At 64.0% G+C, this 25,351-nt stretch overlaps 2 protein-coding genes across 15 annotated transcripts in view; one reads left to right on the plus strand and one right to left on the minus strand.

Annotated features, from left to right (window-relative positions):
* Positions 1-11,347, plus strand: part of CHID1 (chitinase domain containing 1) — a 53,631-nt gene extending 42,284 nt beyond the window's left edge. For 3 of the 7 annotated variants that reach the window (XR_010118702.1, XR_010118701.1, XR_010118697.1), the window contains 2 exons: positions 804-5,891; positions 10,885-11,347. The gene's annotated coding sequence lies outside the window, so the exon portion shown is untranslated. The remainder of the gene's footprint in view (positions 1-803; positions 5,892-10,884) is intronic. The other 4 variants (XR_010118699.1, XR_010118700.1, XR_010118698.1 and 1 more) reach the window with 4 other exon arrangements.
* Positions 1,306-25,337, minus strand: TSPAN4 (tetraspanin 4). Of its 8 annotated transcripts, none has more exons than XM_055260103.2 (9): positions 25,258-25,337; positions 20,881-20,980; positions 17,845-17,924; positions 5,667-5,858; positions 3,907-3,981; positions 2,796-2,897; positions 2,585-2,716; positions 2,409-2,492; positions 1,306-1,854 (listed from the first exon to the last, which is right to left on the minus strand). In XM_055260103.2, exons 3-9 carry the CDS (start codon positions 17,905-17,907, stop codon positions 1,786-1,788), a joined length of 717 nt encoding a protein of 238 aa, XP_055116078.1. In that variant the 5' UTR covers positions 17,908-17,924; positions 20,881-20,980; positions 25,258-25,337; the 3' UTR covers positions 1,306-1,785. The 8 variants fall into 8 exon arrangements, 7 of the variants coding, with proteins under 7 accessions (XP_055116078.1, XP_055116079.1, XP_063486918.1 ...); XM_055260104.2 differs by having other exon boundaries at positions 25,128-25,264; XM_063630848.1 differs by lacking the exon at positions 25,258-25,337 and adding an exon at positions 25,123-25,145.
* Positions 25,338-25,351: the final 14 nt, after the last annotated feature.

Consider the following 25,351-nt stretch of genomic DNA (forward strand, 5'->3'; position numbering starts at 1 on the left):
TGGGAGGATCACTTGATGAGGTTGAGGCTGCAGGGAGCTGTGACCGACTGCACTCCAAAAACCTTGTCTAAAAAAACACAAGCTGCCACTGGCTTTAGGGCACTGACCTTGTGTCCCCAGAGGCGCTGACGCTAACATTCAAGTTGTTCTCAGGGGTCCTGTGGCTTCCGTCGGAGTGAGGGTGGGGGACACGCAGGTCTGGGAGGGTGGTGTGAGCCTGGAGCTAGGCATTGCCAGATCAGCATTGGGTGCAAGCAGGGGTGGGGATGCCACACAGGATGGGATGCCTAGAGCAGGCTGTCTCCCGGGAGGATGGGCAGAGGGTGGGGCAGGAATTAGCTGGAAATTGAGATTGTGGGGTGCAGTTTGGGGATCAGATGCCCCAACCTGAACTGACCATCATCCCTGTGGCCAGGGTCCCCCACAACCCTCACCCCTGGCTGTGAGAATCCTGAGGCACCTTGATGCATTTTTTTTTTTTTGTGCCCTGTGACAAGTGCTCTGTGCTGCCAGCTCACTTAAAGGGGCAGAGTTGTAGGAACAAAATAGGGGAAAAGCGGAGCCCCACCTTGACAGGAGGCCCCAGGGTAGGGGGTGATGTGGAGAGAGGCTCTCCTCAGGAGGCGGCCCCAGGGTGAGGGTTTTTGGGCAGGGGAGCCCCACCTCCGGAGGAAGCCCCTGGGGTGGGGGGTGAAGCAGAGGGAGGCCACCCCTAGCACAGGCCTACAGTTCAGGGACAGCCCCCCAGGGGCCTTGGCACTTTATCTTTTATTTTTATTTATTACTATTTTTTTTTTTTTGAGATGGAGTCTTCCCCTGTCATCCAGGCTAGAGTGCAATGGTGCGATCTCGGCTCACTGCAACCTCCGTCTCCTGGAATCAAGCGATTCTCCTGCCTCAGCCTCCCAAGTAGCTGGAATTACAGGTGCCCGCCACCACACCCGGCTAATTTCTGTATTTTAGTAGAGACGGGGTTTCACCATGTTAGCCAGGCTGGTCTCAAACTCCTGACCTCAGGTGATCCACCCGCTTTGGCCTCCCAAAGCCAAAGGGATTACAGGTGTGAGTCACTACGCCTGGCCTCGTCACCACTTCTTAGAGCTAATGTCATGATTTCCTTAAAACCGGAGGTCTGGAGACTGCTCTGCAGGCAGCTCCCCCAAGCCTGTGCACCAGGTGACCCCACAGCCACAGGGCTCTGCCTAAGCACTGTTCATGCCAGAGGCTGCCCTGCCCCAGGCCTGGGTGCCAGAAGGGAAGATAGATGATAGGGTAGGGAAAACAGACTAGCAATAGACGCAAGGCTGCTGCTCACACTTTATTAAGATGCACCAGGAGCTCCACAGGCCCACTATGGAATGTAGGTGAGGGGTCCATGGCCCCGCCTGGAGCACCAGGACCAGCGGGGCCACCTCCAAGATGCGGAGACCCGGCTCCTCCAGCCCCAACCCGTTTCCCAGGAGGCTGGGGGCCACAGGCTGGCTCCCGTGTGAACACTGCTCCGGAGAATACGTAAATATAAAAAGTGCTGGGGGCCCCTCCCACCCCTGCCCCGGGTTCTGCAGCCAGCTTGTAGCCACCCCTCCCAGGGGGGGTCCGGGGGCCCTGAAGCCACCTGAGCCAGGGCCTTCCAGAAACAGGGTTCCGGGGGCTCCGGGCACCTGTCCCTCCCTCCCTCCTCCCAGCATGGGGCAGAGCACCGAGGTTGGTGGTGGGAAAGGCAGCTGTGGGCGCGGCTGTCTCCCCGTTGGCGTCCTTTTGGCAAAGAAGCGGGCGGCGGGCGGCCTACGCGCAGTACGTGTCTGCCTTGACCACCTGGCAGTACATGGTCATGGCGAAGGTCAGGCCCAGGATCTGTGGGGAGGGGAGGAGGGCTGGGCACAGCAGCTCCACAGGCTCAGGCCTCAAGCCCAGAGCAGTCCCTGTCCTCAGCAGGTGCCCTGGCCCTGACCCCGGGGCAGGCGACACAGTGGCAGAGCCCTTCAGCTTCCCAGTGGTTCGCACGCCCCACCCAACCCCTGTGGCTTGAGCCACAGCACCCTCCCCTGAGCCTTGTAGGCATGAGGACACCCAGGACTTCCCGAGGGCTATGGAGTTTGGAGAGCAGGGGCCACTGGCACCAGGGCCCGGCTGCCACCCTCTGTGCACTGGCCAGTCCTGGGCCACCAACCAACACGGACGGCCGCCGGGCCTCCACCCCACACCAGCCTCTGCGTCTGTCCACTAGGAGGGAGCCCACCGTCCCCACAGGCCATCCCTGCCCATCCCCCTGAACTCGCCCTCCTGCTTTTGCCCCAGCCTCCCCCGATCATGGGTTCCTGGGGGTAAGGTCTTTGCTACTTTGTTCCCTGGGCTCAGAAGGCCCCAACAAAGTGGGAGCAGGGAGCCCGCAGGCCCCCAGGCCATACCTGCACCAGCGCCGTGCACAGCCCAAAGATGCCCACAGCCAGCAGGTTCTCCTGAAGCCACACCTTCACCGTCTCGTAGCATGGCTGCAGGGAGGCACGTCATGCGTGTCACGGCAGGGCCTGCTGGCCCCACCCTCTAGGCACCCACCAGCCCCCAGGGTGGGGGTCTCACTCACCGCCTTCCACCAGGTGCCGGGGGCGTGCAGCCCACAGCTCTCACTGAACTCCAGGCAGCAGGAGTCAGGCACCCGTGTGGCATTGTACACCTCGAACCAGTCAGTGTAGTTGGAGACACCACAGCAGCGGAACTGGGGGGCAAGCTCAGGTCAGGCTGAGGCCGGAGGGGAGGGGGCACCCGCTGACCCCGCCCACCTGCCCACACCTCACGTCGGTCTGGATGATGCTCCAGGCGTTGGTGAGGCCCACGTTGCCCTGCGTGCCGTACAGGTGCAAGCCTTTCTTCAGGTCTCGCTGGGCATACCTGTCAATCTGGGGGTGTGGGGAGGGGGTCAGCAGGGCCCCGCCTACTGTACCCCGCCTCCCTCATCCAGACCCCCTTGCTGACCCCTAAGCTGGGCCCCTCCTGCGCCTGGTCCTGAAGTGTCTCCCACCCCTCCTAGCCCACCAAGCTGCAGACACACCGGCCCCATGTCCTCCCAGCAGCCCTGAGGCCCAGGGCCCCCACCTCTAGGCTTCCTCCCCAGGCTGGGGGAGGACCACAGGGCCTGGGGGGACAGAGGACAGGGACGCAGGTGCCTCCACGCATCGGGACACATGCAGCCATACTCTGTGAGCTGAAAGTCAGGGGCTATGAGTGCTGAGCCCACCCAGCACCCTGGCCTCAGTCCCCAATATTCAATGAGGACCTGGGGCACCCTGGAGCAGGGGCTGATTCCCGGGCTGGGGCAGGGAATGCAGGAGGAGGCTGGAGCACCCTGCAGTGCCAGGAAGTCAGGATATGCCCCAAAATGAAAAGTCTATTGATGGGGGCGCGTCAGGGGACCCAGTAGCTGACGGCAGGAACTCCCCAGGGCCAAGGACGGGCAGTGTGATTCACAAAACAAAGTAGTGTTGTGTTCTAGTTCGGAGTGCAGCCTCAATAGCCAGGACTTCATCCCAAGATAAACAAATGGCTGAATATATAAATGAGTGGCCGAGAGGCCGCTCTACAGAGCAAAACCCCACGGTGCACAGCCAGGACGGGGCGCTGGGAGCAGATGGCTCAGGATGCTATGTCAGAGGGCGGGGGACAACCTGGGGCACACCCTCCAGGTGGGGTGGCAGTGCTCTCATGCCCCAGTCACCGCAGAGCCACAGCACAGCCTCCCAGGGTTGCCGGCGCTGCCCCTCCAGGCCTGGTAAATCCACACCCGCTGTCCTGGCCGCCAGTGAGGGCAGATGCAGGGCCATTCTGTCCACACTGGGCCCACGATGCTCCCTGGGAGTAAGGATGGAGCCCCCAGCCCTGCAGTTGGGCCTGTGGCCAAGGTGGCCGTACCTTGTCCGTGTAGGCGAAGAAGAGGATGGCGATGGTGGCCTCCAGCAGGAACACCAGCAGCAGCAGCAGGAAGAACTGTGGAGGGGCAGGCTCAGACAGGGACCCGACAGGCCCCACGGCCTCCGCCCCATAGCATGCCAGGGGTCAGGGCCACGCACCTCATGGATACCTGGTGCTGCCGGGAAACCTCTGCCAGGCCCCCACTCCCAGAGACCCCAGAACGCCGCCCCCACCTCAGAGCCCTTGGCCCCAGGTCCAGGAACTGTGGCTGTTGTGTCCTGCTCAGCCCCTCAGTGTGGGGCCCCGAGCTGGCCTGGGCTCCCCTCCCCTGCCCCCATCCCTGGGGCAACCCAGACACCCCCAAGTGGGCACAAGTCCCTGTTTCTGAGGCCCCAGCCCCTGTCAGCTGCCTTCAGGACATCTCCATCCAGGGGCCTGTGAGTGTCTGGCAGGTGCCTCGCTGGGTGCCTGTATCTTCATGGTGGGAAGATGCCCCAGCAGGGGCCACAGCTGGGCTGCAGAGGTCCCCTCTGCCCCCACATCACAGCCCTCAGGGCAGCCAGGGTGGCTGATGCCCCCTCCAGCAAGACCACAGGCTGCAAGCTCCACCTCTGACCACGCAAGCTTCCCCTTCCTGGCGGCAGCCCCAAAGCTCCGCCGGACCCCAGCCCTGCTGCTCCTCCATGCAGGGGTCAGTGACACCCACAAAAGAGGAGGGCAGGCATAGACAGTGTGTGTCCAGGAGCTGGGGGGCCCAGGCAGAGTGGGCATGAGCGGGGCAGACAGGGTGCTGGGCTAAGGACACAGGAGTCCCTCACCCCCAGTAGGTACCCAGAGTTCTGGTCCCAAGTCACCCATGGGAAAGGGGGTTGGGCTTTGGTCCCTGGAGGCCTGGCGGGGCCCACACACAGCAGCTTCCTCAACTGTTTGAGGAGCTCCAAGCCCCAGCAGGGCTGCCACAGACCTCCACTCACTGCCTCCAGGGGTCTCTGGGCCCCAACCTGATGCCAGGGAGGCTGACAGATGTGGGGCTTGCCCCCAGGAAGGGGTACGGAGGGGAGTGGGCTGGCTGAGGCGACCTAAGGGAGACCCCACCCCATCCAGGGCTTCTCAGACAAAGGAGTGATCGGAAGCCTCGTGATTTAGGACCTCAGCAGGCTGCACACCCCCCGTGGGGCCCATGGCCTCGGCCAGGCATATTAATCGGTAGCAAGCCTGTGTTTCCACCTAGGAGCCCTTTTCCTTTTTAATTATCTGTAATTAACATTTCCAAGGAGGATAAACATATCCCTGCCTGTAAGCCCATCCCCGAGGCGAGGTGGGGGCTGGGAGGGTCCCAGCAGATGGTCCCAGGGAGTTGAGAAATCAGACCCCCAACAAGAAGCTGGGAAAGGGGCCACAGTGGGGGTGGGGTGGTCAGGAATGAATCATGGAGACCGCAAGCCCGTGAAAGTCTGCGCGTGCATGTGTACATGTGTATGGGGCTGTACCTGCGCTCACCAGCGCCAGTGTCCCGTCAGGGGAGGCCTCTGACAAGGTACAGCATGTTCTCTCGAGAGAGTGACCCCCACATCACTCTGCAAATTACCCCCCAGCCCCAGTGTAGCCTGGAAGACCCAACGGTGGCCAGGGCCCTGGGCCACACTCCAGGCTTGGAGGTCACATCTGGGGGGTCACTGCAGCAGCCAAGGCCTGGGGGACCACTGGAGCCCCACCCTGCGTGGTCCCACCTGGAGCATTGCTTGGGCCCCAGAACTCACAGTGAGCAGGAGGCACTTGTTCTCCTTGATGGCGCCCAGGCAGCCCACGAAGCCGATGGCCATGACAAAGGCGCCGGTGATGATGAGCAGGTTGGCAGCCGACAGGGACGGGAAGGAGGAGGACAGCGTGGCAAAGCTCCCCTGTGTGGCAGCCAGCCAGATGCCGACGCCCAGCACGCCACAGCCTCCCAGCTGGGGCACGGCAACATGAGAGAGACAGACAGGGTGAGGCCCCAGGGCAGAGCACAGCCCACAAGCCCAAAGCCACGCTGCCTTCCAGCCTGAGCCAGAACCACCTAGGGTCCTGCTAAATCCCACGGCAGCCCTGGGGGGTGTCCAGGGCAGGTCAGTCTTTCCCGACACCCTGGGCTGGCACCCCATCCCCAAACCCACAGTCCATGGCCACAGTGGGGGAGGCTCCCTTGTACCTCTGAACCACTCCCTCTAGGAGGGATCCGCCCACCCCCTGGCCTGGAGCCAAAAGGACGGGATCTTAGGCCCCAGGACGCAGTCTGCACACCCCCAACCCCACTTCACCCTCCGGTTTGGGCAGTGCAGAAGGCCCATTCCCCACCTGACAGGCCACTCCAGCCTTTCCAGACTGTGCTGTCAGGGAGACCCAGCCCTGCCCTCACTCTGGGGTGGGGCTTCCTGGCAGGTGGTCCCAGGATTCTGATGCCCAGCTCCGGACAAGGTCTCTGTGATGTCCCCGGCTGTCCCCTATCACTTGTGGCAGGAGAAACGCTGATTCCCTCATGCTTTGCTCCTGGTTATGAGTTTTTTTTTTTTTTTTTTTTTTTTGGAGATGGAGTCTCACCCTGTTGCTCAGGCTGGAGTGCAGTGGCACCATCTCGTCTCACTACAACCTCCTCAGCCTCCCAAGTAGCTGGGACTACAGGCATGCACTACCACACTCGGCTAATTTTTTGTATTTTTAGTAGAGACGGTTTAGCCACAATGGTCTTTTTTTTTTTTTTTTTTTTTTTGAGACTGAGTCTCGCACTGTCACCCAGGCTGGAGTGCAGTGGCGTGATCTCGGCTCACTGCAAGCTCCACCTCCTGAGTTCACGCTATTCTCCTGCCTCAGCCTCCCGAGTAGCTGGGACTACAGGTGCCCGCCACCATGCCTGGCTAATTTTTTGTATTTTTAGTAGAGACGGGGTTTCACCATGTTAGCCAGGATGGTCTTGATCTCCTGACCTGGTGATCCGCCCACCTTGGCCTCCCAAAGTGCTGGGATTACCGGTGTGGTCCACCACGTCCAGCCGCCAGGATGGTCTTGATCTCAATCTCCTGACCTCATGATCAGCCCACCTCGGCCTCCCAAAGTGCTGAGATTACAGGTGTGAGCCACCGTGCCCAGCCAAGTTATGATTTCTTACAGCCACATGGGCACTGGCGGCAACAGAGCAGGTGGGTCCCACAGGAGCACCTGCCGCCTGGAGGGCCACCTCCCACAGCCTCTGCAACCGCCGGAGCTCTTACTGTGTTTTCTAAGTGCTTGTTCTTATAAAAATCAATTAAAACAGGAAGAGGCAGGGGGAGACGAGGGGATGCTGTGCCTGGAGAGGGTGCTAGGCTGCTGGCCCAGCAAGGCCTCAAGGGAAACGGGTCCGCCAGGACCCCCACCTTTAGACACTGAGGCCTCAGGGTTGGGCCGTTTCAGGATGAGACGGGAGATATGCTCCAGGCCTGGGCACGGGGCAAGCAGTCCCCCGAAAATGCTGACCAGCTCCCGGTCTGCAGCGTGGGCGCCCAGGTGGGTGGTGGGTTGATGTCCTGGGGTGCCGATGGTTGACTGGTTCTGGGGAAGGGCCGCACAGCCCTGGGGGATCCCTGCCCCACCCCGGACTGGACGGGACTTGGGAGAGGGCTGGCAAAGCCACCCCTCAACCCGATGGAACCCCTCGGAGCACCCAGACCACATGCCTGAGGACAGGCTCAGACCTCAGGCTCTGGGGGTTCCCTGGGGACTACCAGAAGCCTCAAGTCACCCCATAAAAGCCTCCCAAGCCCCAGTGGCCAGACTCACACCCCACTTTCCAGACAGAAACCAAGGCTGGGAGATGAGCTGCTGGCCACCAGCAGCCACCCCACCCCCACCTTGCCACACCAGCCCAGCTCAAGACAGGCCTGGGGCCTCCACCCTGGCAGGGCTCACGCAGGCCCCATGGGCCCCAAGACTCTTGCCTCAGGGGGCTTGGGGGTGGGAGATGCCCCCTCCTCGTGTGCACGCTCCCTTGCCCCTCCCTGAGCAGTGCATCAGCCAGGGTCAGGCTGGAGGTTAGAGGCCACCACCCTTTTACTGGCTGGCTGGCAGGCAGGAGCCTGTGCTAGGGAGATGGGACACAGCTCCCTGCCTGAGGGCCGGCATGGCCGCTGGTGCCTCGAGGTTCCGGCCAGGCCTGTCACTGGCGTCTTGGGTCCCTCTGGGCTCCACAGGGTGAAATCCCCTCAGAGCAGAATCCCCCCACTGCTGGGGCCCACAAGTCCCACAAACGCTCAGGCCGTCCTGGGGAGAATGCAGGCTCTGTCCTTCCCCGGCCTCCCAGAGGTAGCATCTCTGCTTAACGTTCAAAACAGAACGCCGTCCAGAGGCTGCCAGCACAGGGCCTGTCCTGGGAAGCTCTGCGGAGCCATTGGCTTCTGTTGCTTGCTGAGCTCTGACACCCACGCCCAGAGCCCCTCCCCGGCAGGCCAGGCACAGCGCACAGGGGCACAGGGGAGCTGGACAGACTGGGTGCAGGAAGAGGGGTCACCCCTGTGCTCTGGGCCCCAGGATTGGGAGTACCGAGGCAGGAGGTGACTTGCTGGCTTTGACCACACAGCCCCCCGTGGCTCCAGGGGTGCTGCTAAGGAGCCAATAGGAGACCTGGGCACAGCGCCCAGCCCGGGTATGGCTTCTGAGCAAACCCAGCCCCAGAAGCAGCTCAGGGGGATAGGGGAGGCTTCCCAGGAGACCAGGAAAAGGCTTGGGGGTGGGAGCCAGCAAACCCCAGTGGAGGGCGGCCCAGAGACGTACCAGGGGAGGGATGCATGAGCCTGAGATGTGTGAGCCAAGGTGCATGTGAGCCCGGGGTGCATGGGAGCTGGGGTGCGTGTGGGAGGGGGTGCATGTGAGCCGGGGTGCGTGGGAGCAGGGGTGCATGTGAGCCCACGGTGCATGGGATCGGGGGTGCGTGTGAGCCGGGGTGGGTGGTATCGGGGGTACGTGTGAGCCCAGGGGGGTGCGTGTAAGGGGGGGTGCGTGTGAGCCTGGGGTGTGTGTGAGCCGGGGTGCGAGCCGGGGGTGCGTGTGAGCAGGGGTGGGAGGCGAGGTGCATGCAAGCAGGGGTGCATGTGAGCCGGGGTACGTGTGAGCCCAGGGTGTGTGTGAGCAGGGGTGCGTGTAAGCCAGGATGTGAGCCCAGAGTGCATGTGAGTGGGCGTGAATGTGAGCCGGGGTGCGTGGGAACCGGGGTGTGTGTGGGCCGGAGTGCATGTGAGCGGGGTGCGTGGGAGCCGGGGTGCGTGTGGGCCAGAGTGCATGTGAGCAGGGGTGCGTGTGAGCCTGGGGTGCATGGGAACTGGGGTGCGTGTGAGCCAGGGTGTGTGAGCCAGGGTGGATGTGTCTGGAGTGTGCAGGACCAGAGGCCAGCTCCGTGGCACAAGTGCCAGGGGACATCCCTAATTAAGAGAATCTGTCCTCACTGGAAGCACTGGGCTTGGAGCACAGCCCCAGGGTGGGCAGGGGTCTGCCAGCTCTACAGAGATGCCCCCACTTCCCCGGGGACCTGGCCCTGCTATGGGACGCACCAGCAGCTGGGGGATGGGCTGTCTAGGGTGCTGACTGTGAACGCAGCGCCCCCACCCACCCATCTTTGGAGAGGTGTCCCTCGTAACATCCTGGAGCACAGGACAGGCCTGGACAGGCAATGGCCCACTCAATGCTCCCTCCAGACCGTCGGGCACAAAGTCACACACGCCATGTACAGACCAGTACAGACAAGGCCATGCGGAACTGAGGGGCGTTCCCGAGCACACAGGAACCCCAGCCTGCCGCTGGGCTGTCCCCATGTCCTCCCGCAGTTCCCAGGTCTTGTGGAGGGGCAGACAGGGCACCAGGGGGACCCACACACGGCCTGACACCATCACTGCCCCAAGAACTGGGCAGAGAAGGGATATGGCCCTGGGTCAAGATCACCAGGTGATGAGGGCAGGAGGTCAGAGGGAAACACGAGGCCCCAGGAGAGGAGATGGCCATCGCCAGCTCAGAGCACATCCTGGCCTCAAGCGCCAAGCAGCCCCACAAGTCTCATTCCAGACGAAATGCCCAGGCTGGGGGTGAAGGTCCCTGAACTGAGGGGAGGTGCTGGCACAACAGTGAAAACTGTCATTTAAAACCCAATGGGGCCGGGCGCGGTGGCTCACGCCTGTAATCTCAGCACTTTGGAGGGCTGAGGCGGGTGGATCACAAGGTCAGGAGATCAAGACCATCCTGGCTAACACAGTGAAACCCCGTCTCTACTGAAAATACAAAAAAAATTAGCCGGGCATGGTGGCGGGCACCTGTAATCCCAGCTACTTCGGAGGCTGAGGCAGGAGAATGGCGTGCAACCTGAAGGCAGAGGTTGCAGTGAGCTGAGATTGCACCACTGCACTCCAGCCTGGGTGATAGAGCCAGACTCCGTCTCAAAAAAACAAACAAACAAAAAAATTAGCCAGGCGTGGTGGCGGGCGCCTGTAATCCCAGCTACTTCGGAGGCTGAGGCAGGAGAATCGCTTGAACCCAGGAGGTGGAGGTTGCAGTGAGCCAAGATCGCGCCACTGCACTCCAGCCTAAAGACAGAGCGAGACTCCGTCTCAAAAAAAAGGCAGGGTGCAGTGGCTCACGCCTATAATCCCAGGACCTTGGGAGGCCGAGGCGGGTGGATCACAACGTCAGGAGATGGAGACCATCCTGGCTAACATGGTGAAATACCCCGTCTCTACTAATACAAAAAATTAGCCAGGCATGGTGGCAGGCGGTTGTAGTCCCAGCTACTCGGAAGGCTGAGGTAGGAGAATGGTGTGAACCTGGGAGGCGGAGCTTGCAGTGAGCAGAGATCGTGCCACTGCACTCCAGCCTGGGCGACAGAGCGAGACTCCGTCTCAAAAAAAAAAACAAAAAAAAAAAGCCCCAAACTGCCTGCTCCATCTGCCTCTGCCTTCCAAGGACACAGACCTCTCCTGTCAGCAGGAAAATGAGCTGTTCCGAGCTCCCCTCGCCCCATGGGGATGTGTCGAAGGGCACAGGGAGGACGCGTGCAGAGTGACTGGTGCCATGCCAGGTGTGGGACACCCTGTTCCATGGGGGCTGGGCAGGAAGGGGCCCTACACCTCCAGCCCTGGGCCCCTCCCACAATTGTCCCAGCCCTGCTGGGAACTGATTTCCCTAATTAACACTCCATGAAACATCCTCACCTCCACCGGAGACTGCAGGAAAGAGACATCCACTGTCAGCAGACAGGCTCGGTCACACACACTGACAGACAACAGCCCACGTTGCCACAGACGCCTCACACCATCACACGTGGCCACAGACACGCGCAGTCTTGCCCTGCGACCCGGCGTCCCCCAGGCCCCGAGGCCCCAGCGTGCTGGCAGACCCACACAGATAAAATGCATGCACGTGGTTAATAAAATTACCTGCAATTTCGAAAGTGTTTCTGTGTATGCAGCTTTTAAAACATTTTGGCAGGAAAATTATAGCCTCAAAGTGCAAGAGAAAATGGGCCCCATTTGCTTGGAGACAGGACATCAAAGGCAGGCTGAGCAGGGCTGAGGCCAGGACCAGGTCCCTCTGGTCAAATGCGGCCAGAGGGGGAGCAGCTAGGGGTGTGGCTGGCAGCCTTCGCACCCTACCAGGGTCCCACCCAGCATCTGGGCCTGGCCCCGGAAATCAGAAGGGCTCCCTCCCCACGCGCTCAATACAAATAGGAATAGGCTGAAAGCCTCCCTCCCTCACTGCTGCCCCCACCAGGCCAGACACAAGCTCAGTGGGAGGCTGACCCCGCCCCATGACAACTGGGGAGAGGAACCCTAGGGATGATGGTAGCTGGGGGAGCAGCCCAGGAGAGGGGCTCCATCCCAGACCTCTTCACCTCCAGTCAGCGGTGCCTGGGGCCCGTCCTTCTCCCAGACATCAGCTCACACTGTCCACTGCCCAGAACCTGTCCCCAGGACCTCCTTGAGACCATCTCTGGCCAATGTCTGTCCAGCACACCTGGCCCCAAGCTCAGTCCATCAGACACTTGCTCACCCTGATCTTCAGCAGCAACTGATGGCTCTGCCCAAGACTAGGAGCCCAAGAGGCTCGGGGGGGACCGTCCCCCAGCGCCGGGCGTGTGCAGGTGCTGCTGAGGCCCATGCATTCTCTGCTCTGCCCTTCTTTTCTGGTCTGGACAGCCCACCTGAGCCTCTTGGGCAGGTGCTGGGGGACGGCCCCCTTGAGCCTCCTGTAGGCCTTGGGCAGGGGTGCCGTCACTGGAGTCCATGGAGTGTGCTCCCTCCAGGCCCACAGGGGCCACGCTGGCCAGCTCTCAGCCCTCAGCCCACTGCCCCTCTGGCCACGCGGCTTTGTGTGGCAGATGGCTGGGCTGCCAGCCACGTCCTTGGAATAGGATGAGGGGCTGGGTCCCTGCAGGGGCCAGGGCTCTGTCCAGAGACAGGGATGTCTGTCCAGAGACAGACCCTCTGGGCTGGCGGGAACGTCCCCATCGTGGCTGGGATGCTGGTTTCCAGGGATGACAAGTCTGTCCACTTACAATCTGTGTGGTTCGCTGTGATTTGTTTCCTTAAAGCTGTGGGCCCAGAGCGACGTCCTGTTTCCACATCCCCATCTGTCCTCCGTTCCCTCACCCCTGACCCTAGGAGTTCTCCGAGGGCCCCCAGGGCCCAGAGATGAGGCGACCAGCCCCACCCAGTGACCAAGGCCCACCCTGAGGCCAGTGTCCAAGGCAGGGAGAGCAGAACAGCCCTCGTCAGGGGGCACCTGCCCAGGGTGCCAATGCTGGGTGCTACAGAGTAAGTAGGAGTTTGCTGGAGGGCAGGGAGGAATCCAGGAGGAGACTGTGACCCAGCGGGGCTGTGGGTGTAGCAGGGCTGCGTGGGAACAGCAAGGAGGTGGCCTGCCATCATCAGGCCAGGGCCGTGGCTCACATCGCGCAGGTGTGGCTGGGAGCCCAGGTCCCCCACGCTCACTCCCATCCCCCTGCATGGGCCTCCTGACTTCTCTGCCTGCCCCCTGCAGCCCTGAACTGCCAATGCCACATCTCTGCCCCCAGAGAGAGCCCTCTCCACACAGAGGCCCGGCCTGCCTGCCCTGCCGCCAGCTGGGACCTGGAACCTGCAGAGGCCCCGTGGAGCCAGGCCTGTGTCACCAGGTGGACAAGTCTGAAGTACCCCCAACAGCACCAGAGCTGCCTGGAGCCCACGGCTGGGCAGGCAGGGTCCCCCGACCGACCGCTGCTGCTCCCCACCCACAGGGAGCCACACACTCCCCAGGGCTCAGACACACTGTGGTTGCCAGCGTCAGGGCCTTCGCTCAGAAACGGATTGTTTCCGAACAACTGATCCAAAGGCTGGCCCGGGAGCTGGAGGCAGAGACCTCTGTCACCCTTGGGGACGCTGTGCTGCCCAGAGGCCAGCGCCAGGCGGGCCGGCCATGCCATCTGCCAGACATCGTCTCAGCTCATCCCAGGGGAGGGGAAGCCAAGGCTGGCCCCCACCGCACCCCTCCACCAGGCTCACTGCTGATCTTAGAGCAGAGGCCTCAAGCACAGCCAGGACTTTCCTTTGGGACAACAGAGAGTGGGCAGTGAGGCTGAGGGGCCCCCACACCTCCAGGGTTGACAGCCCAGGCAGGGCAGAACCAGGACAGCCCCCGTGCCCCTCCAGGCCGGGGCCCTGGACCACCTGACTCCGAGACTCACGCTGCCCACCTGGGGGGTCTCCCCAGGGATCAGCGCAGGTGGTGGGGGACTGAGAGGCCTCCCACATTTCCATTCAACCCCCAGGCCAGGCCAGTATATGGGGACCTCACCCTGTACCACCCCACGTGGTGCAGATGGGAAAATGAGGCCCCAAGGAGGGCAGGACCTGCCCGGTGTCCCACACTGGCAGGCGGACTCTAACCCCCACCCCGGCCCCCCAGACAGGCCCTAACCACACAGTGCGGAGAGGGCCTGAGCTTCCGCCAAGCTCCTGGTGCTGGGGGGGAGGGGAAGGGGAGCAGCACCCACCCTGGGGAGCAGCATCTGGAAGGAGCTGAGGCCAGGAGGGCGGGAGGACAGCCCTTCGTGGTGGCACCTTGCTAAATACCTCGGCTGCCTCCATCCCTGACAGGCAGGAAGAGCAGGCCCCGTCCTCTCCCCTCCGCCCCTGGGACCTCCACTTCCATTAGGGGAAGAGCATTGCTGGCAGCAGCTGAGCTGACAAGGCAGCACAGAGGCCTGAAGGTGGGGGTTCCAGGGCAGCAGAGCCCCCACGCCCTCGCCACTGCTGACCTGTGTCTGTGTTGGCACCTGCCTGGGCCCAGGACACCTCGCTCAGGCTCACGGGCCCTGCACCCAGCCTCCCCCAGAATGAGGCTCCCAGGAGACACCCTGGCCCCACCGCAGGCAGCCTGTTTCCCACTCCCCAAGCTGTGTAGGCAGGGCTCAAAGGAAGGCTCAGTGGCTGTGCCCCAGCGGAGCTGCTATCACCGGGTGGGGGCCTCTATTTGCTGAAGGCAGGCAGCATGTCCCCAGATGACCGTGGGGCTAGGAGTTGGCACCACTGCTCTGAACTCTGAAGGCCCCACCGGGTCCCCCACCACCAGGCCAGGACACATCCTACCTCCCCACCCTGGCTGCCCCAGGAACCCTCCCCACTCCACCTAAAGCTGGAGGCTCTGAGCACAGACCCTTGCCAGCAGCCCCACCCTCCTAGACCCCAGCAGAGATGCCTGCCCGGGAAATCCGAACCAACGCTGTAAAGAAACACGTCAATCGGTCTTCTGGAGCGAGCCCCTCCCTTTCCCTCCCAGGTAGGCCCCAAGGCTGCCCCAGGCCCAGTCAGTGACCAGGGGCCCAGCCTGACCATGGGTGTGGAGGGGGGCTCAGGCCTGGACCCAAAGAGACCTTGGAAGCCAGGAGTACTGTGAGGGCCTTGGAGGGTCTGCATTTGGAAGAAGGGGGGCTTTGAGGAGAACACAGTGGCAAAGGTGCCAGGCTGGGGTTGAGGGCACAGGAAAGCAAAGCTAAGGGGCAGCCAGGCAAGGTGGGGGCAGAGGGAAGCTGCACAGGAGCCAGGCACGGGACCCCACTCCCAGCCTCCCAACCCCTCCCAGTGCCACAGGACCCCTCACCCTGGCCGCACCTGTACCACTCACAGGGCTCAGCCCCTGCCCCCACACCCACAGCCACACCCAGGACGGGCACAGCCCCCCAGCCACACACAACTTTCCTCGCCCCACGCCGGCTCCCACCACTGCTCACGGCTCTGGTCACCAGCTGCCCACTGGGGCTCCCCCATGCCCTCCCCACAGGCCCAGCAGGACTCTGGCCGCGGGGGGTCAGGACAGACACACGTGGGGATCTTGAGGTCCCACCGGGGTGACGCCCCTCCCACCACCTTAACCCCTGAATTTGCTCCTGAGGAGACGGAGATGGAGGAAATGATTCTGAGGAGAGGACCAGGTCATATCCCCTCGTCTCCCAATGAGTAGGAAAGGGAGTGGGCGGCAAAAGCCCCTACAACAGGGGGCTGGCACCCCCAAAAGGAAAGGAGCCCTGGGGAAGGGGCGCGCTAGGCCTGACTCCCGAAATAGCCTCACGCCAGGAGGAGAGGGCTTAGCTCACAGTGACTCAGGGCACAGCAGGCGTGGACATCAGCCCAGGACAGACTCTCCTGGCAAAACCCCCACCCATTCTTATTTCCCCTGCCCCGCCCCCACCCTCAGACCCCCACTGGGCACCAGCCCAGGGTTTGGTGGGGGGGGGCGCCAAGGCTGGTGCATGAAGCCAGCCGGACTCCAGTTTGCTGGTGATTAATAAAAAATAATTGGGGACGCCTGTAATCCCAGCACTTTGGGAGGCAGAGGCGGGCGGATCACGAGGTCAGGAGTTCGAGACCAGCCTGACCAACATGGTGAAACCCTGTCTCTACTAAAAATACAAGAATTAGCCGGGCGTGGTGATGCGCATCTGTAATCCCAGCTACTGGGGAGGCTGAGGCATGAGAATCGCTTGAACCCCAGAGGCGGAAGGTTGCAGTGAGCCGAGATCACGCCACTGCACTCTAGGCGACAGAGCAAGACTCTATCTCAAAAAATAAAGATAAAAAAGAGAGAATTGGATTTTCCAGCCCAGAATAGGGTCCCAAGGGGGTTCCTTGTGTGTTCTTTCCCAGGTTGACGATGGGGGAGTGTGTCTGCCATGCGGTAGGAATGGAGGCTTCTCTGGGGTTCACAGAGCAAAGAGAGGTCCACCTGGGGGTCCTCCATGAGGGTGGGCTGCTCTCAGAGCAGAGAGACCACCCCGGGAAAGGACCCTCTTCTTTCTCCCTGAAGGCAGGTGTCCAGGCCATGGAGGACGACGGGAGGAGGGTGGAGAGGAGAGAGGGCTTCCCCTCCCAGGACCTGCCTGCCTGCCAGGCCCCTACACCCATTGCCCTTCAGTCATTCTGCCCCGTCCCCCCATCACAGAAACACTCTGGTCACTCAGCCACCTGCAGCCCACCCCCCACACCAACCAGCTCCAGCCCACACCCACACCTCCCACCACCCCTACCTCCAAGGCGCCCCTCAGGCCTGGGCCTCACCCCTCCAGAGCCTCTTGCAGAAAACAAACCCTTGGGTGACCCCTTCTGGAGGTGATGTCTGGGCCAAGAGCTTCCTTGGGTCACACCCGGCAGGCAACCCAGGCTGGCTGTCCCTCCCAGGGACCCCCCTGCCCTCACCCCAAGCTGGCTAGAGAAGGAGCCCGGGCTCAGGAGGGGAGAGGTGGGAAGGCAGACCCAGGCTTCTGGGCACCTGGCCCCAGCGGGACCTCATGCAGACGTGCAGCCTCCTTCTGAAGCCCAGCACCTAGGCAGGAGCTGAGGCCACGCCCCCGACTCCCAGCTGCAAGAGCTGGTTCAGGAATTAAGAATAGGGCACAGAATGACCTTGGTATCACTTCACCTCCCCCAGCCCCGCCAGCAAAGCCCCAGGCCCGGCCCAGGTCATCCTCGGCCACCCCCAACTGCAGCTGCCCTCCACAGGAGCCAGGGACAGGACAGGGTCGCGGCTCCATGAGGCTTGCTCCAACCTGGCCAGGTGGGAATCCTGCCCCACCTCTTGCTGACGTGGGGCTGGGGTGGGTTGGAACCCTGTCCTCCCTCTATCTCAGCTCTGCTCCGCCCAGCACACCGGGCCCCTCCTGGACACCACTGCAGGTCTGAGCACACCTGACCCCACCTCGGCAAAAGTTAGGGAAGCCTCTGCTGCCGGAGGCGCGGGAAAGCCAGTGTCTCCCGCGAGCACTCATGGCCCACGGCCCTGCTCAGTGTCCAGAATTCCCTTCCGCAGCGCCTCCCGGCGACTGGGGGACCTTGGCGGCAGCCGGCTCAACCCCTCGGAAGTGAGTCCCTGGGACCCACAGGTCGCCTGCCTGGAGGAGCGGGGCCGAGGCAAGGATGCTGGCTGCACCAAGGAGGGGGCGGCCGCAGGGGAGGCACCGGGGCCCGGCGCAAAACTCGCCACGACCCGGACTCGAACCCCGACCCTAGGAGAGGCGCAGTGCCCGGGTGGCCCTGTCCAGCGCGCACGTGTGCAACGTGTCCCGTCTCATCAAGAGAGGAGAGGAGAGGAGAGGGGAGGAGAGGGGAGAGGAGGGGAGGGGAGGGGAGGGGAGGGGAGGGGAGGGGAGGGGAGGGGAGGGGAGGGGAGGGGAGGGGGCCGGGGCGTGGGGCAGCTGCTCTGAGTGCAGGGGGCGGACCCTGCGATGGTGCAAAGCTTCCCCACCCGCCCATTCCAGGCTCCCAACCGGAGCAGCAGTCTTGGGTCCTCCCGGGACCACCCCCCCAACCGCACCCAACGCCTGGCCGGGGCAGCAACTCCGACTCCCCAGACCCCGCGACCCGCCGCGGCAGGGACCCCGGGTCTTTCCCGGGCCCCATCCCTGGCCCCCGGACTCACCCAGAAGAGCAGGTTGAAGGCGAACATGAGGTACTTGACAGCCTGGAGGCAGGCGCGCGCCATGCCGCAGCGCTTCAGCTCTAGGAGGAAGATGAAGGAGAGGTCCAGGTAGAAGACCACGTACTTGTTGCCCTTGGGCGACGTGTAGCGCGCCTGGGCCGCCTTGGGGCTGGGGTTCGCGTGCAGGCCGAAGAAGGCGCCCCCGGCGTCCCCGCCGCCCGCGCGCCCGTACAGGCTGCTGTAGCGCCGGAAGGGGTCGCCGCGCGCGAAGTCCGGCTCCTTGCTCTCCGGAGAGGGGCTGCGCCGGTATGTGGACTCGTCCGTGCTGGAGCGGCGCATCGCGCCCGGGTGTGTCGGGGCCGCCGCTCAGCGCCCCGCGCCCGCCGCCCCGGAACGCCCCATCCCGCCGGCCGGCGCCCGCTCCGGCCCCGCTCCTGCTCTGGTCCCCGCGGTGGCAGCGGGGCGCGCGGATCCTCTCGGACCCCGGCGGCGGAACCCCGACACCTGCCCGGCCCGCGCGCTGCAGCCCCCGCGCCCCCGACCCCGCGCGCCCCGCCCCGCGCCCTCCCGGCCAATCCCCGGCGGCTCCGCCCCCGCGCGGACCCCTCCCCTCCTCGCCGCACCGCCCGGAAAACCCTAGCGCTCCGCCCGGGCGGACCAATCGCAGCCCCCGGCAACGCACCAGCCGCGACCCCGGCCCCTCGGCCCGCGACGGCGCCCCAGCCCTCCCCACCTTGCGCGTGCGGCAGGAAGATGCTCGCGAAGGGCGCCTGAGGGGACTGGGGGCCTGGGCCGGGGCCTGGGGATGAGACCGGGGCAGCTCTTAGCCCGCGACCGACACCCCCAGCCCTTCCCCTCCACAGTACCTCGCCCGGACCCCGGACCCGGGCCGGGCTTGGAGACCTCCGACCACGAGAACGATACGCAAATGGAGGGTGACCCCGTTGTTGTCTGGTGGCAACTTGGAGCGGCTCCGCCCTGGGCGCCTTGGGAAGCCCTGGGTGCCGGGGTGGGGGGGAGCCTGGGTCAGCCTGCACCGCATGGAGCGGGTGTCGTTGAGTCTTTTGATTATACGGGAGGTTCCAGAACACAGAAAAGCGCAGGTGTGATTCCTGAGACACCCACCCGCCTCCACCAGGCAGCCCCGCAGGAGGCTGGCAGCCCCAGGACAGACCCAGAGCGCTCCAGGTGGGCCCGGCTCGGCCTCCGCCCCGTGCTGTCCCCAAGGCGGGAGCGGGGCCGGCTTCAAGGGCAGTCGCGCCCACCCACCCCAGCTGGCTTGATGCTCTGTTGTTCCCGTCTTGAAATTCTTGGTAATTTTTAAACAAGGGACCCAGAATTTCATTTTGCTCCAGCCCAGGCTGGAAGTCAGCCTGTAAGAGACCCCACCCTGCCCCTTGACAGGTACAGATATACCGGCCCCATGCGCAGATGTGCCTGCACTCCTGGGTGTCATCACGCCAGATGCGCACACACCTCCCACAGCCGGAGATGGGGACGGAGGCCCCCAGCTGTGCCCCGCAGCCTACCCCACGCTCTGAAGCCCCAGCCCCACCACAGGGCACAAGAGCACAAGGGCCCTGCGGTGTCGGGAAGACATCAGCACGTAGCCCAGATTCCTGGCAGATGACCTGAAGCCCAGAGGTCGGGAATGAGGAAGGGCAGGAGGAAGAGGAGGGAGAGGAAGCTAAGGGAGGGGAAGGGGGTGCTCCATGGCAGGGCTGACCAGCTCTGGAGCCTGGGTCCTCCTGGAGTGATTGATGTGGGAGGTGGCAGGTCTGGGGAGGGCTGTCGTGGGAGCCCTGGGTGCCCAGGGAGGTCCCGCACCTCTGCCCACCCCTGACGACCTGGGCTGGGTGCCCCAAGCCTCTGCTGCCCCCCAAGGGCTCTGTAGAGAACTGCAACCCAAGCCCCAGGGCAGCACCCTATGCCCAGGTCCTCGCTGGGGGAAGGGGACAGGGGGCCCCCAGAGAACAGGAGGCTGGCCTGGAGGTCCCCTGAAGGCCTACACGGCCATCCTGGGGCTTCCCATGGCCCCTACCCTGTCCTTCCCCTGAGGGTTCTTTGGTGGGTCTGGGCCCCAGGAATGGGTCAGAACGGCGGCCACGCATCGGGGCCCAGCAGAGACCCCAGGAGTCCTGGGGCCCCAACCCTGACAGAAACCCTCACCCGCAGCTCTGCCCAGAGAGCAGATGGCGCCCGGCCTTCTTCCCCCGGCCACACAGGTGCAACCTGAGGGCAGACACTCAGCCGTGGGCAGCGCCTCCAGGAAGCTCGCACGTGACCTGGGCAGCGCTCAGAGCACCTACTCGTGGGCCAGGCAAAGGGAGGTGCCATGGGGACCCGGGAGGACCCCACGCTGACTAGGAGAAGCCAGACCCCACCTGCAGTCAAAAACACCACCCGAGCCACCCCGAGGAGAGCATCCACCGCCAGGCTAGCCAGTGGCACCCCTGCCCCATCTCCCCTGCGTCCCTCTGTGGCTGGGGCTGGAAGGGGAAGTGGCAGGCAAGGCTCGAGGGTCCCAGGCGGGTGGGAGGGCGAAGGGAGAGGTGGTCTGGGTGCCTGCACTGAGCCCAGAGCCCAGGATGCAGTCCCAGTGTCCCCCAAGACCCCTGCCGCCCCCTTTCCCATCTACAAAGCGCTGCACACATCGCCCAGGTGAGCAGATGAAGCCTATTCAAGAAGAAATCAAAAACCTCACAAGGCCACTGAGGGCCAGGAAGAGTGGGGGCTGGGCTTGCTTCTGTTGCCAAGTTCAGGACTCACACTGGGTTGCCCAGACGCAGGCAGGGGCCCTGGCAAGGCCACAGTGTCAGAGCTCAGTTGGGGAGGGTCGTTCCTCAACACCCCCGTCGGGGAGTTCTGGGACCCTATCTCCAAAGTCCAGCCCCTCCCCACAGGAGCTCCGATTAGACGCTCAGGTGTGGTGTCAAAGTGTCCGGCTGGCAAGGCCCCGGGCTGGCAAAGTGAGACCCAGAGGCAAGCCCACTGCTGCCCACCACAACCATCCAGCCCAGCTGGGCCGTGACGTACCTGGGCTGGCCACAGGAAAGAGGCCAGGCGGTGCTCAGGGTCCCTGAAGGCTGACCAGTGGGCAGGCAGGTGGTGGGTGCGACCAAGGCAGCCCCAAGCTCTGCGGAAGGAAAGATGGGCAGAGTGGAACCCTGGCTTCCACCCTCAGCTGTACAGCCAGAGATGCTCCCAGAGAAGGGCAGGGAACCCCCACCTGGGGCCAGGTCCCTACAGGGCAGAGGGGCAGTCGGGGCGGGCAGGGGATACACCACCAGACTCAGAGGAGAAGACCACTGAGGAGTGGCCCCAACCAGGAGAGCTTTGAATCAATGACTGAGTCACCAAATTCTGCTCGTTCAGGCCTGAGACAGCCAGGCAGGGACACAGACTCACAGAGACACGGTGTGCAGAGAACACATGTTCAAAGACGTACCCACGGCAAGGACATGCAGAGACACAGGCCAAGACACACGCTTGCACTCACACAGACACGCAGCAGTGCCTCCTCCCTGGGGTCCTGGACCCCTGGACCAGCCTGCTGTCTGCTTCCTACCAGGCACAAGCACCCCTACCCCACCCTGCCTTGGGCTCTGAGCAGACACCCAAGCTCAGGAAGGGACCTCACGCCCTCCCCATGGAGCTGCCAGCAATGACCCTCAAGGCCCTCGTCCACCACGGGTGCCAGGTTGGGGAGTCTGTCCTCCTCCTGGCACTCAGGGATTTCTGGCCAGGGAGAGGCCCCAAACTCACCTGGGCAGCCAAACGCAGTGCCCACTACTCCCTGCCCTGCTGGCTCAACCCCGCAACACCTCGCCCCTCAGAACTAGCTCTCTGGAGTGAGGTAACTGTCCTTCCAGTAGCCCAAGGGCAGGAGGGAACCACAGAGGCTCCACCCCAACCCTGGCTGAGCGGGAGCCCCAAGAGAGACACCCAGAGCTCTGCAGGTTGGAAAAGCCCCGGGGACTGAGCTGCAAGGAGATCTCAGACACCCACGAGGCCAGACGGAGGTCCCCCCCAGAGAGGGGCCTGCCCACATGATAAAGCAGCCTGTCTGCAGCAGCCTGGGTGCCACGCCAGTGGAGCAGCCTCTCTGAGCCCCAGCAGCAGGGCAGCAGCTCAGTCCTGGCCCAGCCCAGACCTCGGGGTCTCCACACAGCCCAGCAGGGGCAGCTCAGGAGACAGCAGAGCCAAACCCACACACCCTGGCCCCCCCGGCCCACGGGCTCTGAGGCAGCTTTGAGGAGGCAGGGAGGCCCGCCAACACAAACAGCCTATGCTGTGGGCTTCCTGGCTGCCTCAGACCCTGCGGGGCCCCAGTGCCTGTCCCAGGCCCTCACCCTGGGGGGCCCCAAGCAAGCTGGCACCCCCTCATGCACACAGAGGAGCAGGGACTAGGGGCTGCACACAGAGTCTGGGTGGGACCAGGCCCCTCCCACCCAAACCTGAGCCCTGGAGGCTGGAAACACCACTCTGATACCCCCAGCAGCCCCAGGGGAGGGACAGACAGTCCAGAGGTCCCCCAATCTTTCCTCCTGGGACCACCGAGGCTAACCCCACACTCCAGGCCTTCCCCGTAATCCTCCCCAGCGCTATTGGGTATTCATCTGCTGGGAGTTGGGGGTGAAGGCAACAGACTTAGGACCCTGGGTGGGGGGCACCTTCCCACACTCCCCAGGCTCCAGGAGCAGCTGCACCTCAGGTGCCATCCCACCACAGCCCTGGCCCTGGCCCCTGCAACCTAGACCCCTACAGAACAGTCTGGGGGGCACATCAGGCCTGGGCAGCTGCATGGCAGGCAGTGACATTCCCAAATATCACCAGGCCAAGCATGTGAGTGGTGAGGCTGAAGCCAGTTCAGCCTCGGCCCCATCTACAGACCCCACTGCTCACAATGCCGGTCTCCCAGGACTGTAGGGAGGACATGGACGGTGTGGGTACGGCGGGCAGTGGCCTTGGCTGTGTGCACCACTGAGGTGTCAGGCACGTGTGCTCATGGCGCCGTGTGCACCCACCCCACCCCACAGCACCCTGGGGGTGAGCACACATCTGTCCCAGGCATGGACAGGGCCAGAGGGCACAGGTGTGGGGGCGAGGCTGGGGACAGACACCTTCATCACCCTCTCCCAGCCAAAGGTCCTGCCCGGCCTCAGCGGCAGGAGGGATGCAGCCCTCCTGGCGGGCAGTTTCTGGCCCCACCTGAGCTTTACAGATAGGGAAATGCGGGCTGTGATCCCAGACCAGAGTGCAAGTTCAGCTGAATCCCAGCCAGGGCTCAGCCCGTGCTCCCCCTCCCAGCCCTCCCGGTCCCGTGGCTGGCCTGTTTCCAGGGCAACACCCAGGGTGGGAGGGGTCAGCAGCTAAAATTTCAGTTATGGGTTTCCCCTGGTCCTTTGCCCTGAAGTGACCCCTCCTCTAGCAGGAAGCGCCTGGGGGAGCCCACCCTCTGCTCCCTGTGCCCTGCCCTGACCACAGGAGGTTCCACAACGCCCCCTTCTATAAAACTAGCGCCTCACCCTCCTGGCCCCATCCCAGACCCTCCCCAGAAGCCGAGCCGAGTCTGAGCCAACACTCCACGCCCAGGAGAGAGGGGCCCCCACCGGCCCCTGCTGGCCGGCACAGTGCCCTGCCCCCCCACCAGGCTCCCTCCCATCCGCGCTTGCCTGAGGAAGGCCAGGCCCAGGCCCCAGGCTGTTCCGCCCCACACACTCTCAGGGCGACGCACCAGCCAGAGCCGAGGCAGGCGCGGGCTCCCCAGGGTCCTCAGGTAGAGCCCAGTCGGGACTGAGGACAGGCCTGGGCCCCCAGGGGTCTCTGCACACATGTGGTGGGGGCTCGGGGGAGATGCACAGAGCCTGAGGCTGGGGCAGTCTCCAGATCTCAGGGGCTCTGCTGGGAAATGCAGGGACAGGAAGCGCACACACTCGGAATTCCAAGAATGTCAGCTCGGCCCAAGCCAGGATTTGGAGGGCAGCTCACTCCCCCCACCCCGTGCTCTGAGTAAACAACTCCTGCAGGCAGGAACAGGGGCGGGACAGGCCCTGGACCCTCCTCCAGGAAGCCTCCAGGCCCCCACCCACTCCCCAGGGCCCACCCTGCTAACATCCGGGACCCCCCTGCCTCCCTCATCTCCACAGCCACCAGCAGCCTCTGCAGCTGAGCCTGGCTCTGACCCCAGGCCACCGTTACTCACGGCCCCTGTCCTGCCCTTCTGCCCAGAGCAGGATGTGCGTCCACTCATCCTGGGAGGAAGGGGTCAGGGAAGGGAAGTGGCCTCGGCTCGTGGCTCCGCACGTGGCTGGGTGGGGTATGGCAAATGCCACTGGGGAAGCTGCCCAGGGCCCTGGCCAGGGTGGGAGCAGAAACCCCAAGTGTGCAGTGGATTTGGCCAGCACGACTCTGGACCCAGAAAACCCTTCATCCTCCTCCCCTGCAACTAAGGCAGACCCAGCATTGCCCTGAGAAAGCGGCAGCTGATGCCTGGAACCCAACACAGGTCCCGCCCCAGCCAGAAGCCCCAGGCCGGCAAACCAGCCCAGAGCCCCCCATGGGTGCCGCTTTGCAGCCCACCCACCCCCCACAGCCCACCTCGCACCTCCAAGGAGGCTTCTTTGCCTCTCACTGCACACCGACCCCCCATTTCCTCACCCCTACCCTAGGGGCACAGCAAGAAGGGTGCTGGTGCCAGCCCCCACGCACTCCATCCCAGACAGGGGCTCCTCGTCCCTCGTCCTCCCTAGGCCCTGAGCTCCAGGGCAAGGCTGAGCTGAGGCCTTCAGCGGGTCCTGCCAGTGCAGCCTCCGGGAGCCTGCCCAGAAGTCCCCTATGTCGGGGTCTTCCAGGTTGAGCTCAAAGAGCACCTCTTCCACGACGCCCTCCCCGACCTCCCTCCCAGGCCCCTTCTCCCCCCTGCTCAGAGGCGCGTCTAAGCGTCCGGAGCTCGGGACGCCGAGCAGCCAGCGGAGGCGGGACCCGGGAGGGCGCACCCCGACCCCATTCCCGGGAAAGAGCGGAAAGAACGCGGATAGGGGCCCGGGGCGGGGAGCTGCCGGCGGGGGCCGTAATTGCGCGGCTGAGGCCAGGGCGGCGCCCCTAGGGGCTGGGCCGCCTCCAGAATGGGACCCTCGAACTCGGTGCCGAGAGCCCCGGACACCCCGCGGGCAGAAGCCGAGGCGGAAGGACCCACTACTCGGCGCGGCCAGGAGGGGCGACAGGAAGACCCGCCCCGGCCCCCGCCCGCCCTCTCCCCGAGACCCCGCGCCGGACCCCACTTGTTGCTGCGTGTCGGCTCCGGGTTCGAACTCGCGCGCCCCGCTCGCGTCCGGCTCCAGCCGCTCCCGGTCGGACACCTCAGGCCGCGGGACCCTGGCCGCACGCCCCCACAATCCCCGGGCGCAGTACCTGCGACGCCGCCTCCCGCTCGCGCCGTCCGCTCCCGCCGCGCAGCTGTCAGTCAAGTGGACACGAGAAACGCGAACCGCCGCCGCTGCTTTAC

This window comes from Symphalangus syndactylus, chromosome 21 (assembly GCF_028878055.3).
Source record: "Symphalangus syndactylus isolate Jambi chromosome 21, NHGRI_mSymSyn1-v2.1_pri, whole genome shotgun sequence".
Taxonomy (NCBI): Eukaryota; Metazoa; Chordata; class Mammalia; order Primates; family Hylobatidae; genus Symphalangus; species Symphalangus syndactylus.

Coding starts and splice junctions, on each gene's coding strand:
- TSPAN4 (XM_063630847.1), bottom strand. CDS start 6,047: ATGGGGTGCCAGCCCAGGGTGTCGGGAAAGACTGACCTGCCCTGGACA. Junction 2,898..3,906: donor TCTTCGCCTACACGGACAAG/GTACGGCCACCT, acceptor CCACACCCCCAG/ATTGACAGGTATGCCCAGCG. Junction 2,493..2,584: donor CCGGCACCTGGTGGAAGGCG/GTGAGTGAGACC, acceptor GCCTCCCTGCAG/CCATGCTACGAGACGGTGAA.